The 15,260-nt window shown below is 41.0% G+C and overlaps 1 protein-coding gene across 4 annotated transcripts in view; it reads left to right on the forward strand.

Moving 5' to 3' along the window:
- The window catches only part of ALG9 (ALG9 alpha-1,2-mannosyltransferase), a 99,007-nt gene extending 84,876 nt beyond the window's left edge, over positions 1-14,131 (forward strand). For 3 of the 4 annotated variants that reach the window (XM_019941901.3, XM_019941905.3, XM_019941904.3), the window contains exons 15-16: positions 10,211-10,329; positions 10,619-14,131. In XM_019941901.3, coding sequence (XP_019797460.1) covers positions 10,211-10,329; positions 10,619-10,656 — 157 coding nt within the window. In that variant the 3' untranslated portion in view covers positions 10,657-14,131. Of the gene's footprint in view, positions 1-10,210; positions 10,377-10,618 lie in introns of all 4 variants that reach the window. The other variant, XM_019941902.3, reaches the window with a different exon arrangement.
- The last annotated feature ends 1,129 nt before the right edge of the window (positions 14,132-15,260 follow it).

A 15,260-nucleotide genomic window follows, 5' to 3' on the forward strand; every position in this document is an offset into this window, starting at 1 on the left:
CTTATACATTGGCCATCACATGGTGGTGGGGACTGGAGGCATCTCAAAGGCTTTCCCACATGTCTAGCCGTTGATGCTGGATATTGGTTAGCTCTCAGCTGGGGCTGTTGGCCAAAACACCTACAAGTGGCTTCTCCATGTGGCCTGTGCTTCCTCTCAGGGTGCTGGCTGGCTCTCAGGAGCTAGGATCTCAAGAGCTGTATAGTTTTTTATGACCTAGCCTTGGAATTCACACAGTATCACTCCCACATCATTCTGTTCATTGAAAGCAAGGCATTCCAATAGCCCATGTTCAAGGGGGAAAGGAATTACACTTCCCGTATTGATGGGGAGGGTGTAAGAATTTATGGACATGCTTTAAAAACATCACAGCTCTTGATGCATTTCTTCATCCAAATTAGATAATTGTTGAAAAAGAATTTGTTTTGAAGGAGATTTCTTGCAGAAGAGACCTATGGCGCCCAAAATAGTCCAGCAGGCTGTTTCCATCTGCAGCTTCTTGCTATCCAGGTAGAAAGGGAGACTACACTCCCTGGCAGAATCTGGCTTTAGGCCAACAGTTTGACATGCTTCCGATGGCATTCAGATCCTTTGGGTGGAATTAGTTCTCCCTCCCAAGCAGCCATTGAAGTGCTCTTGTCTTTTCCCTGAGCGTCAACCACAGTGGTGCCCTCAGCTCCTTCACCTCTGCCAAGAGTGCTGAGAAACTGTGAGGAAGAAGCGATCAGAGTTTCTGTACTTTTGTAATTCTTTATCACCTTATTATTCTCTTATACTTTCTGTTTCTTTACCAGTTTGGGGGCTGTCCTTTTTTTCTTCTCCCCAGATGCTCTCCTGAGACCCTTTGTCTGGCAGGACTACTACCTCAGGCTAGATTTGGCTTCGGAACACACTGGTGTTTTGCTCATTGTATTCTTCAACTGCTTAATCATTATCATTTTGTTGTTCTGAAGCTCAGAGAGTCTGCTTTCCATTGTTGTCAAGTTAGTTCTCCAGAAAGAGACTGTCTGTTCTCCAAGTCCATGCTATAGAGCCTCTCAGGCTTGAAGAGTATACAGTGTCTTAGAACTGCCACCACGTTTAGCTAGCTTAGACCAAGCAGCTGGTTTCTCGTGAGTTAGAACAACATCTCTTGTTGAATCTCACAACTCCTAGCACATATTAGGGTCTCAGAAAATATTTATCAATTATTTGATGTATTTCATGCTCTTAAAACTGGATTTATGTCAAAGCAAGAAGGAAAAAAAAAGGTGAAGTAAGAATTTCTTCAGAAGTTTCTCATGCTCTTATTTGATAAAATAAAGATTGTGGAGTAGCTGATTGGCTTCTATTTCCTGTCTCCTGGAATGCTCCTTCTTTGGACCCAGGTACCACCCCTTAAGGAAATCCAAAGGCTGTGTGGAGAGAGGAGCCCCCATAAAGGAGGACTGAAGGCCTGTAGATCTAGCTGAACTTGCAGCCCATGGCTGGCCATGAACATTCCAGCCAAAGCCCAGTGAAACAGAAAACCCATCAGTCAGCCACAGATTTGGGAGAAATAACAAATTGTTTTTTTAAGCTAAAAAAGAAAAGATTGTTGAGTTATTTTAAAGTATACTCATTATCTCCTCTCTCTAAAACTTGCCGGAATCATCTACCTGTTGTGACCTCCAGTGCTACTTACTGTCTGTCACAGAGAAGTAGCTCAAATTAGGGTCCAAAGAGTAGGGACAGAAACTTTCTTGAACACCGTTTAGTGTCTTCTCCACAGGAATGGTGAATGGAGCATGTAATACCTTCACATCTAAGTAGCTATCAGATGCAAAAAGGCTGGTCAAGAGCATTTCTCCATCAACCTTGGTGGGACTGAAGGTCAGACAATGACCGCTTGCTTAATACCAATTCTTTCTCAATTCCCCCATTCTGAATATTGGTGAAAGGTGACTTGGTCAAGAGCTTATGCTGTTACGTCAGATGATTGGCCAAGGCCACAAAGCAGTGAAATGATTCACTCTGTACACCAGTCTTGCGGTGATGTGATTCGTTTGTTCCTCAGCAAACTTCCAAGTCATCCACAGTGTGGATCTCTGGAGTTGTGGATCAAACAGTCCAAACTGTGAATGTATTCATTGAATGCTCAGGGTCTGTGGACATGCCCACTGAAAACAGTGTCATTCTGGTCACATGGGTAATGATGATTTAGTAAATTTTGTGGAAACTGAAACCTGGAGAGCGAGCTTCCTTCCCTCCTTCCTTCCTTCCTTCCTTTCTTCCTTCCTTCCTTCCTTCCTTCCTTCCTTCCTTTCTTCCTTCCTCCCTCCCTCCCTCCCCCCCCTCCCTCCCTTCCTTCCTTCCTTCCTTCCTTCCTCTCTCTTTCTCCCCCCTCCCTCCCTTCCTTCCTTCCTTCCTTTCTGCCACGTTCGGTCTTCATTGCTGTGTGTGGGCTTCTCATTGCGGTGGCTCCTCTTGTTGCGGAGCACAGGCTCTAGGCACCTGGGCTTCAGTAGTTGCAGCACGTGGGCCCTACAGTGCACAGGCTTCAGTATTTGCAGTGTGTGGGCTTAGTTGTGGCAGATGGGCTCTAGGGCACACGGGCTTCAGTAGTTGTGGCGCACAGGCTCAGTAGTTGTGGTGCGTGGGCTCTAGAGCACAGGCTCAGTAGTTGTGGCACACGGGCCCAGCCGCTCTGCGGCATGTGGGATCTTCCCGGACCAGGGCTCGAACCCGTGTCCCCTGCATTGGCAGGCGGATTCTCAACCACTGTGCTACCAGGGAAGTCCCTGGAGAGGTTTCTTGACCTTTTGCATTAATGTTCTCTTTGCTAGGTAAGAAATGGGAGGGTGCAAGTAGTTCTGTGTTGCTGGGTCATAAAGTGAGAGGCTGGAGGGGAGGAAAACGAGACAATAAAGGAAATAGGAACCAGAAGATGATACGAAACATGGAGTGTGAGAGTAATCTGATCAGCTCCATGAAGCCCTAGCAAAGACTGAGAAATGCAGGTCTGCAGAAATGATTTGTACGGCCAGCACAATGCTGTAAAATGAATTTGAATGCTTTTTTCCACTTTGTCAGAGTCTTCAGTATTCTCTGTGGTTTTGTCTCTTGTCTCTCCTCTTCCTGTTCCTTCAGTCACTGTCGGTTCCCCTGGCTCCTGTTTTACTGACATTTAGGCCATTTGTGTTGTACAGGTGTGTCCTACAGGTGTTTCTCATCTACTTTTACCAGATTTTGTTTTTTAAACCCTTGATGTGTGAAGCCTCCCTCCCCACCAAAAAAAAGATTAAAACTTTTTTGGGGAAAAAATATATTCTCGGGCTTCCCTGGTGGCGCAGTGGTTGAGAGTCCGCCTGCCGATGCAGGGGACACGGGTTCGTGCCCCGGTCCGGGAGGATCCCACATGCCATGGAGTGGCTGGGCCCATGAGCCATGGCCGCTGGGCCTGCGCATCCGGAGCCTGTGCTCTGCAACGGGAGAGGCCACAACGGTGAGAGGCCCGCGTACCGCCAAAAAAAAAAAAAATATATATATATATATATTCTCTTTGCTGTGATATGGATGCCCTCTGCATCTCACTTGTGCTCTAAGATCCCAATGGCCACTGCAGCTTCCCCCTCCCCATGCGCACACTGAAGACTCCTACTTTGCTCTGCCCCATCTGATGACTTTAGGACTGAATTGGTTGAGAAGAGATGAGAAAGAAGAGATTCATATTTTTGATATTTCACTTTCCTTGTAGATGATGAATATTGCCAGAAGCGAGGGAGATAAACTAGATGCTCTGATTTAAGAGTCAGGGTGTAGTCATTCATTCATTCACAGGATATTTATTGAGCACTTTCTGTGGCACTGTTCTAAACGCTGGAGTACAGCAGTTAGACAGGTAAAGTTCTGTCTTCAAGGGACTGATATTCTAGGGGAGAATTAACATATAGCATGTAACTCCTGTGTCCATTTCTTTATTTTGGAGAAGTGATAAATGTCACGTCTGTCTTACTTACCATGAGAGTAGTCTCTCACCCCATTTCCTATTAGAGAATATTAAAGACCAGCCACATTTTTGCTGCATATCAGCTTTTTGAGCAGTTCTTAAACGGCTTGATATGAGACTAAAGACTGACTGTGACTAAGATTAAGTCTTGAGGGAATTCTGAGATTCTCTTCAGAACTGATGATTTCTCTGAAAGGCCAGTTCTGTTCTGAGGGTTGTGGAAGTCTGTCACTGAACTGTGAACTAAGTGCAAGAGAGAACAAGAGACAAAGACAAAAAGAGAGGGAACTAGCTTTAAAAAGAAAGAGAACTGGCAGTGAGCTCAGACTACAGGTTTACATGGATAGTAATGTTTGGATGGATGGATGGATGGATGGATGGAGAGATAGATAGATAAAAATAAAAGAAAACCTGAGTACTAGGACGTTTTCTTTTTAAAACGAAAAATTGACCCAGCATTTCCATTGTGTCTGTTGAACTGGTGACATCAGGGACCAGCAGCCAGTCTTCCACTGACGTCAGCAAGAGCAGATTGAAATCTCCACAGCAGAGTGCTCCCCAGCCCTGATAAGTAGGGCTGGTAATTGAATTAGAAAACATTCTGAGCTATCAGCTAATTACGCTATTCAGGCAATCGCTTTGTTCACGTCTGTTTCATCCTTGAATTGCCTGAGTGACTTTCTCACTGGGAGGGGAAGTACTTCAATGTCCACAATAGAGGCACATATTTTGCGTCTCCCTCAATTATGCTACCTGTGCTTCCCTAGGGCAATACTTCGGCATTTCACATTATTACAGACGTTGTATGAGTTTTGATCGGCATTAGTTTTGTTCTGATTTGTGATTCAGTCTGATCTTTGTTTCCACGTGTCTGAATGTGTGCACATGCATGTTATTCCAATGCTCTTTTCTTTCACAAAGGCAAATGACCAATTTGATTTCCCTTCTTCCAGCAATCATACAATATAACAATTTGAAAGGCCTTAGTCATGCTTAACATATTAAAGCTACTGATGGGAAAGAAATTAATCTAGAACAGCAGCTATAGTACTAGAAATGAAGGATTCATGTCAACTTCGTCTTTTGGTTTTAAAAAAAAATCACAGAATCTTCCCTTCCCAGCTCCGAAGTGTATGTGTTGATTGTTTATTCACTTCATCCACTGGAAGAAATTAGTGGCTTTAGGTGTTAAAGACAGACAATGCTATTAAAAATCATAAGCAAAATCTGCAAGAGAAAAGAAGGTTCATCTTCTAGTAAGGATTTTTCCAGTACGAAGCACTGATGATAAATTTTACTTAACTTCTCCTTACATTTAGTTCCCACTTCTTATATGGTTTTGTGTTCAGGCTTAATTAGAAATGCCTCCTTGCTTCCTGAACACGTTATCTAGAATTTGATGCCGAATTTCTTATGCTTATACACTGAGGAAGCATGGGAGAATCCCAGTGCTTCTTGGGTCTCTTGGGACAAACACATGCTTGTCCTTAGCAAGATGGTTATTGCAAACCACACATTCAGTGGGACTTTGAAATCCTCATTGAGAGTAGGAAAGAACTTGTAATTTTGAGGAACTTGAAAGGAGGCTGGTATGGTGAGAGTGTAGTGGGCAAGGAAGAAAATGGCACAAGGTGAGGTGAGACAGGTAAGTGAGGGCTAGATCTCCTATGGCTTTGTAGATCATTAGAGTTTGGATTTTATTCAAGCCATTCTCCAGTTGTTGCTGAGTGGACAGAGCATTTAACCTGAGTTGCCTATAGATTTGGTTATGGATGGGCAAGTTGCTTTTTTTTGCCTAGTGTACCTTGGAATGTTGGATGGACAAAATGGAATAATGTATAGTAAATGCTTCTTCCACACCTGTGCAACCCTCAGTGTTTGTTCTCTCTTCTGAATATGTGTATTATCACTTTGAACTTCTGTATCAGCTATTTAATATTTAGTGTATGCTACATTATGGTTATGTCGTTCATATTCTGTTTCTTCCAACGATAGATTATTAGCTCTTTGAGAACAGAGGCTTCAGGGCTAGCACACAAAGCTCTACACACAGTAAGCACATAGGGGTTTTTTTTGTTTGTTCATTTTAAGGATTTGAGGTTTCCTTTATTTAACTTTGTCTACTGGTTTTTAAAAATTATTACAAGTAATATATTTCATGTACTTTTGTATATATTCGAAATTTTCTATGTAACAAATGGAAAACAAAGTAGGTTGTTAAAAAAAAGTAATATGGTGCAAAGTACAAAATAAAAATCATCTGCTATATCATAGGGACTGCATAATTTTTGTTTTAATTGGTATTGTTAAAATTGCCTTTCCAAATGGCTCTTGCAGGTTTCCACTTTTACTGGCAATATCAATTTCCTAATTTCTCGCCAGTGTTTGATACTGTCAGACTTCTAAACTTTTGCAAACCTGATTATTGAAAAATTGTATCTAGATTTACATTTCCCCAATTACTAGTAAAATTGGACATTATTTCATATGGTTATTGGCCATTTACATTTCTTTTCTCTGTTTATGTCCTTTGTCATTTTTTTCCTTTTGAGTTGTTTGTCTTAGTGAATGCAGGAATACTTTATATATTCTAGGTACTCTTCCTCTGTTAATGTATGGTAAATATTTTGTCCCAATCTCTTTTATTTTTTTACCTTTGTTTCAGCTTGCCTTTTGCATTCAACGGTAAAACATAGTGGCCCTTCTTCCATTTTAGGGAGGTCAGTATTTTTGATGATGATTATGTCCCATGTATAGCCCAAGATAGTTTTCTGAAATGATCTTTTAGAATGAACTCCTTTGCATGACCTGTCAGCCTAAAAATAATCATCACCATTTGCTGTCTTGGCCCAATAGACCCTGTTTGTTTTCATATATTTTAGTTATTTTAAAAATAACTTATAAGAATAATGAAAGGATAGTTAAAAAAACTTCATTTGAAATTTTAATAATAATATAAATGTAGCAACCCCAATCTTTATTCCATATTCTCCTGGTTTTGAATATACATACCTGAAATGGGTACCTCTGAACTCAACTAACTACTCATCAACTGTCATGCATGAACCTGGAATATATACGTCTTGAAAATACTGGCTCCAGACTTCAGATACATCTCTAATAGGTTCTAGCTTGTTACTTCTGGTTCTTCCTGCATTTGTATTATCAAAATGCAAAACTTGAAGAATTTTTTGAAACCTTAAATGGCTCGTAATTTTGTTGAAGAGAAGACAGCTATCTTCTTTGCTCCATAATTTAAACACTTTCATCTTTAGATTTATAAACATCAATCAAAATGATCAATGTTTTGGATTTTTTATTTCTTTATTATCTGTATCCTTCTAGCCACTTTCATATATTAACCTGCCCTCAGCATTTGTCCACTCATGAACTGTATCAAATAGAATTTGGCACACAGACCCCATAAAAGATAAAAGAATGTAGTCATATGCCCTTTTAGCATAGCAGGATAGTCCAAGTTCTTGTTGCAAAATATTGCATGATGAAGTCGTAGGGGAGCAAAACTTTTCCTTCTACCCTTCTAGGTTCTTTTGGTTGGCCTAATAACCAAATTGATGTAAGATAGATTTACAAGAGAAAAGCCAATTTAATTTCATATGTACAGGAGCCCCATAAAAATGAGAGACCCAAAGACAAGCCTCAGGCCGTTGAGGCTTATATGCCATCCTGAGCTAAGGAATAGGATAGAGGCCTGGGGCTTTGGAGGGGAGGAGGATCATTCACAGGACAGTAAGAAGGGCAGATGTTTTCCCTGCCACACAGATATGTCATTCAGATAAAAAATTATCTCTGGTAATACCTCCCTCTCTGAGCCAGCTTCCCTACCTAGATTCTTTTAGGTAGTTAAGGGGGAGGTAGAAAGTTCTTCCTGTGTATCTTGGGCCTTATCTTCAACTCAAAATAATCTGCATGCTAGCTGTATGCTTTGGGGAGGCTCATTCTGAATCCCTCCAAAGTCCTTCCTGTTGAATGACTAACTGAATGAGAACACCTATTTCCTTTTTGTTCTTAGAAATACACTGTTCACCCATCATTTCTTGAGTTAGAAAATTTGTCTAGTATGTGGTCATCTAAAGACTCATAGTGTGAAATTTTGCCTTTATGATAAATGTTACCATCATCATTAGAGTCTTAATTGCTGCTATTTGTCTCTTTGCATTCATCTTCTGATTTGTCTAATTGTGAAATGTCTTCCTCTGTCAGTTTTCTTCTCATTGGCATTATGGACAGAAAATTTTAAAATTCTGAACTCTCAGCAGTGCTCAATTAAAGCTAAGTGCAGACTACAAAGATAGTGTCTCAAGTCTTTTGCACCTTATTGAAAGATGATGCATACTTTGGACAGTGCAGTGAGAAAATTGAAGGATAATATAATTGAATCACTTTTGCATCATCCTTTTTGGGGATTTCATCACTCTTCCTTTCTCTTATCATTTGTCTTTTTTTTAAAGCACAGTTGTAAATAATCCAAGATGTAGGGAAAGAAAAAGACCACTAAGATTCAATAATATAGCTTAAATTTATAAAAGCTTGTGCTGGACCCATATGGTAGTTACAAGATAGAATGAGTTTTACTCTATTTTTGATAGTAAGTATAATTTCCCTTTGTTGTTTGGAAGACTCTAAGAAGAATAAAATTATGAAATAACAATCCTTCCAAATAGTAAGGAATAGTTCCAAAAAGAAAGTAAAATTGGGCCCAATGGACCTAATGTTATACCAAGGACTGAGTTGACCGGAAATATATACTGACTGTATTAGTGAAGCTTTTAGTGTGGAGTCAACTGGAATGGAAATAACGTTTAATTCGGTTTAGCCTTTCTTTACTACACTGAAGCCTGCAGGAGTTTGCTCCAGCTTACAACTTTCTGTTCTGACCTTCCCCTTATCTGTACAGCACGGACAGAAAGAATAAATTAACTTCTTTTTGACTGAGGTAGGTGCTTCCTCCTCCTGTTCATTTTGTTTGCAGGAGCCCTGCTTTATCTCGTGTGTCTCTCTTCTAAGCCTCTTTTCTCTATCAAAGCCCTTGAGCTGTTAGCTGTTGAAGTGAAGTGCATCTCTGTAGAGCACAGAGCACTGCCAGCATCCCAGTTGGGGAGAATCTCTAAGAGGTGTGTATGCCAAGCACGATATCATTGTGTGCAGGCATTGCAGGAGTCTGCCAAACTCAGGGGTAGGCTGCCAGTACAAATGCCACGTTGACATGACATTTACAAGTTGAGAGTCTGGAAAAGGACTGGCAGTGGAACACCCTTCAGCTACCTCATTTAGGTTGGCAGTTTCAGGGCCAACTTTTGGTTTTTAGACTCAGAAACCATAGTCAAGAAGTAATACTTTGTATAGAATTTAAAACTATCACTGCCGCTTTTTCTAGTAAGTGATGAATCCTGTTAGCCTGTTCCTGGGATGCAGGATAAACCAGAGTGGTAAGAGTGCAGAACCTGGAATCAAATCTGGATTTGAATGAGGGCTTTATCACTTACTGTGTAACCCTGGTCAAGTTACTTAATCTATGTAAGTCTCATTTTCCTATCTATAAAATAAGGATAATATCACTTTCCTCATAGTGTTATCAGATGGATTAAATAATATCCTTAAAAGTATAAGCACCAGTGCCTGTTCAATACTAGGTATTCAATAAATGTGAGGTATTTTTCAGATTCTTTAGAAACTTGTGAGAAATTCAGGTTTTTAGCTGTTCCTATCTATATTTTAGTAAAAAGTAAAAAGATTCTCTCTTTGACTTAAGAATTGCCAGAACAGTACGCACAGGAAGCCCAGAACACGGTTTTCTCCAGCTCTCCAGGAAAACTTAGAGCCAGAGTCAGGATCATTTGAGCATTTTGGCATCTCTACATTAGTTTCTTAGGTACAGAAACCTTTGAGGTATTAAGAATTTATTTCTGTAATAGCAGTCCTTTGATTGAATTGGAATTTTTCTATGGCAAATTCTAATGCAAAGTGCAGACCTAGAGCTATTCTGAAGGATATCCTGTGGCTTAATAGAGAGGCTATCATTTGGGTGCAGGTAAGAAGGTACTTGGTCTTGAGTAAGTCTTTTATCAAGATCTAGTAGCTAAATAACAGACTTTTCTGTGCTGCTTGTATAAAATATCCTCACCATAGCACTTTGTTTATTTCCTTTAATCATTTTCAATACATTAGTAAATTCTCTCAAATGATAAAATTCTGTCTTTTCTTTTTTCTCTTGTTTTTCAGATCTTCAAAGTTGTTGCGGGCATTCTATGTTCCCTTCCTGTCAGATCAGTATACAGTGTATGCAAACTACACCATCCTCAAACCCCGGAAAGGAAAGCAAATCAGGAAGAAAAGTGGAGGTTAGCACCATGCCTGTGGCCCCAAAGGACAACCATCCTGTTAACTGGTAATTCCACTGACAGGACTCCCTCCAAGTCATCGTTTGTAACATTTGTAATAAAAGCCGTCTGACAAGAATACTGGAATCTGGGCTCTTTGGGCTTGTCAGAGTCAATCACATTCACTTCTTAATGTGTGTCTCTGTTCTGCATGTACACTTTGTGCAGCTAGGTGGAGAAAGGCCCTAAAGTCCGGGTAGATACATTGCTCCACATCTCATTGTTTTTCTTCTGTTCAATTATTTACTAGACCGGAGAAGAGTAGAACCAACTTTCAGGAAGAATTGAAAATCCCGAGACTGGATGGCTGTGTTGAGCTGTTCTACACACTCTGGCTTGGCATCCAAGAACTAGCCTCCCTTGGGCCGTATGAGCTTCTCCACCAAAGCTCTTTGGCAGCTCCTAGCAGACGACCTCGTTCCAATCCTAGTGCTGAAAATGACCACAGCCTAATTGCCAACCTACATGTCCTTTTCACCTCCGGCAAGACTAAGCTTTTCTAAAGCATGTCACAGGACCAGGACCCTACCCTGGAGGTATCTCAGGAAAAATGCAACCAGTTGAGGAACTGTGGCTTAATTTCATTACATAGGATGCCTCTTGCTTTCATCTTATTTCCTTTGCAACAAACTATAACTATATGGGTGTGGGTTTTTGTTTGTTTGTTTTTTAAGCTTTAGCATGCTGTTTCTTGAATTCAAGACTTCCCTGTATAAAGGTATCAACAGACCAGACTATAACTGTACAGGACATACGTGGAGAAAATTAACTCTATCAGTTGGTAGATTTGGATGACATCACATTTTAAAGTAATTTATTCTGAGGCCGTTTCTGAGGAAATTAAGAATCTCCCTTTTTAAACAACCCTAGTGAGAAAGACCAGTGTATATTCATGGCACCTGTTTTTGAGTATGTCTGTTGCAAAGCACATCCTGCATGGGGCACCTCTAGTCAAGTAGGCAATGATAAGGACTTAATTAAAACATAAGTATATACCTTACTTTGCTTTTACACACAGTATTTCATAGTTTACAAAGCACTTTCACATTATCTCATTTGATCCTCACAGTCATGACGTGAGGTAGACAAAGGAAGTGGTTTTATCCCCATTTTACAGATGAAGAAACTGAGACTATGGGGCAGGGGGCAGGGGGAGGTAAGGTGACTTGCCCAAGGCCACACAGCCAATAAGTAGTAGCGCTAGGACCAGAACCTGGGTTGCCTAACTTCTCATCCAGTGCTCGTCCGTACTCCTCACTTGACTATGAGAACATTACTTGAAAGAATGATGAGGTTGGCCAGAGACCTAATTGATAACGTAACTTTCTATTTTAAGGAAGAATTTTATCTGTGTTTCTGTGAGTTCTTTGGAGCCTCCAGTCTGCCTATTGGTTAGACCATCATAGCGGTACTCCGGGATGCAGCCTGGCCTGTGGCAGGAAAGTAGTGCTCATGTTTGGAAGTCAAGCTCCTTTGCAGCCACACAGGATCCAATACAAGTTCCATTCCTATAGTCAATCTGGGGTCACGTTATAGTGCCTTATTTCCCTAAGGGTGATTGTGTCTAGTATCTGCAAATAGGATGCATTCATTTTTCAGAGTTTCCATCTTTCATTTTTCAAAGAGAAGGGATTTTCAGTAGGAACTGATCCCAAGAGAGGAGAAGTGACAAGGGAAGAAATGGCTAGTTACCATATGAAGAGTCCTCATTCGGATCCCCTCTAAAGGAATATCTGGGGAGGGGTTGAAGAATTGTGAGTCAGTAGGTCTAGATAGCATGAACAATGATAACTGGAGAGTGAAGATAAACTGGGGTCCCACTCGCTGCTTTAAGGATTTTTGTATTTAATTTTCAATACTTGATTACTGTTTCCCAAGGCAGATATTGGCACATGTGGTCTGACTATGGGACAGAGAATTTCTAGTGAAAGATCTTGCCATACCTGCAGTAATAGTGCACTGTCCTTCACAGTGGCTAGAGCTCTTTTTTTTGCCAAGGTAAATGAGAAGGTACAGTAATGGAGGTCCATGGTGAGTGGTTTTTTTCTAATCAAAGTGGTACAGTACTGATCCATTTTATCATGTTGCATGTTAAAAAAAAAAAGCCTTCTAAGCAAGAACTTACTGTAATATAGCACAAAAAAGGTCATGATCAATCTAGGTATTCCTTGGGAATATCAGTTGCTATCCCTTTTAAAACCTGATTTCAGTTTGCTCTGTTCTATGAATATCTTTAGTGAGAGCACAGTAAATTGCAGAACACTCTGCCAAATTCGATAGGTAAGGGATATAAAAATGAATGTTTTTTGTTGTGAAGGTGTTTTTCACATGATATATAAACGCGTTAAAACATCTCCACCTGGGCTTCCCTGGTGGCGCAGTGGTTGAGAGTCCGCCTGCCAATGCAGGGGACGTGGGTGCGTGCCCCGGTCCAGGAGATCCCACATGCCGCGGAACGGCTGGGCCAGTGGGCTGTGGCTGCTGAGCCTGCGTGTCCGGAGCCTGTGCTCCGCAACGGGAGAGGCCACAACGGTGAGAGGCCCGTGTACCACAAAAAACAAAACAAAAACATCTCCACCTCAGCAATACAGGGAGGTTAGCTTTGCCTGGGAAGAGAGTTTCAAAACACTTGGTGAGAGTAGCATTTCTCCTCCAGAGAATCAGTGTTCAGCATGAGCTGACCGCTCTGCTCACTGTAAGGATAAAGTATCTCAGGTACGTTTTTCTCCACAGATTGTTGACTATCAAGGAATGAATGAAGGTCTACAGCTTATTGGGAATAAGCTTTGATTGTAGAGCTGAGCGAGGGAGTTGGGTGTATTGGCAGTCCCAGGGCTCTCTGATCTCTGGATCTTAAGCAGCCTTGTCTGAACCCCAGATCTCACAACACTGAGTCCTATTACTGAACCAGCCTGTGTAGTAGCATCTGCTATCGAAGTATACCTGTCAACTGGTAGGTGTCATCTGATAAGAAAGACCACTCATTTTAATCTCTTGAGATTATAACATTAAAGGGAAGCCCACACTCTTTATTACTGAATTCAAGTTTAGAAACTGATTCTCTGTTTTAAATCAAGGTGGTTCTTGATCCCAACAATTTATTTGGGTCATTTTTTCTAGTTTGGAGTTCTGGGAAAGAACCTTCCAAACCCCATGTAATTCTGCAGCATTAGATCCAGATTGACCATTTGGGCAAAGCACAAATGGAAATCCTTTATTGTGTTTTGCATTTTGTAGGATTTATTGAAATAAGAATTCACTGTGATTGTGCTGTCTTCTGGCCAGTGTTGGGCAGCTCTGCTTTAAATTTGGTTAATTTTATTTTCTCTGAAGAGCGAAAAGAGGCACAGTTTAATCTTTGCCTCCACAGGCATATTAAGCTCATGTATTAATTCATTCTTAGGCTCCTACATTAAATGCCTTGGGTAAACAGATAAATGGACATGTGCTCAGCTGTAATTTTTTTGCAAAAGAAAGATCTGACTTCCATATGGCATTGTTGGATTTCAGAGGCTCTCTGGTGTTTTGATAAATCTAAATGAATGTTGCCTTTAATTTTTCCAGTATATAATCTATTTAACCGTGAGATTCATGCTGCAAGTGAAATCAGGAAGCACTGCAGTGTTGAAGCAAGAGTATTGTTCAATTCATTTGTCTTCCTGATCCTTGTACTTTATTTCACATGTCAGTGTTTACATTACATACTTGTATTTTCTGTGAAAGAAAAAGTTAAATAAATCTTGGCAGTGTGATTTTCCTTTTATTAAGTTGATATTTTCTCTTTTGCTTTTAGCTTTTAAATCTTTGGTGGAGATTGGAACCTGAAGGAGCTCAACTCCTTCCATCACCCCCACTTTCCTCCTTCAGTGTATAGACCTGCCCTCTGTAGACCAAATAGCCCAGAATGTTTATTCTGAAAACTCTGGGAAGAAGCCATTGGAAAACCCAGTGAGGGTTAGTTTAATTTTGTGGAAAAACCAAGCACAGTGGGAACTACTCAGTGTGTCAACATTGTGCCTAAAAGAGAGTTTCTGGGTCCATGTTACGTTTTTGGATTAAGGATCTCTGGGCGGGCTTCCCTGGTGGCACAGTGGTTGAGAGTCCGCCTGCCAATGCAGGGGACACGGGTTCGTGCCCCGGTCCGGGAAGATCCCACATGCCGCGGAGCGGCTGGGCCCGTGAGCCATGGCTGTTGAGCCTGCGCGTCCGGAGCCTGTGCTCTGCAATGGGAGAGGCCACGACAGTGAGAGGCCCGCGTACCGCAAAAAAAAAAAAAAAGAATCTCTGGGTTTCGAGAGTCTTAATATTCATAGAAATGTGATCTAGTAATATCTAACATTTAGGTAATTTTCCACTTTGTCAGGGGTTGTCAGGAGCAATAAAACTTTTTTTGTGAATGAATTTCTAACGTCATTCCTGTATCTTGCACCTTATAGCCAATAACTTCTAGTAGCCATCTGGTTTAGTACCATTGGTTACCAGTTTTCTTTCCATCGGACCCAAAATGCCCAGGAAACTTGGTTTGATTATTTCTTCCAAGTTGTTTTAGAGAAGGATATTTTATTAATATAATTCCAGAAGGGAGAAGTCCACAGCCCTAATGAATTTCTTTTCCCCTCCTAGAAGGCCATCCTTCTCCCTGTTTATTTTTCTTACTTTTAGGGCCAGCTCGAGTCTCCCTCTCTTTTATGAAGTCTTTGTAGACTTCAGACCCCTGTGATTACTTCCTGAACCCTCTTGAGTACCCAGTGTCTTTACTAATGACATAGAACCTTAACATGCAACCCTTGCAAGCCTGTCTCTCAAGAACATTGTTGGCACGTCTGGGGGCAAAGACCATGTCACACTTCAAGAAACCTGCAACAAAAATACAGCTGTTGCTTTCAGTTTGG

This window comes from Tursiops truncatus, chromosome 8 (assembly GCF_011762595.2).
Source record: "Tursiops truncatus isolate mTurTru1 chromosome 8, mTurTru1.mat.Y, whole genome shotgun sequence".
NCBI classification, from domain to species: Eukaryota; Metazoa; Chordata; class Mammalia; order Artiodactyla; family Delphinidae; genus Tursiops; species Tursiops truncatus.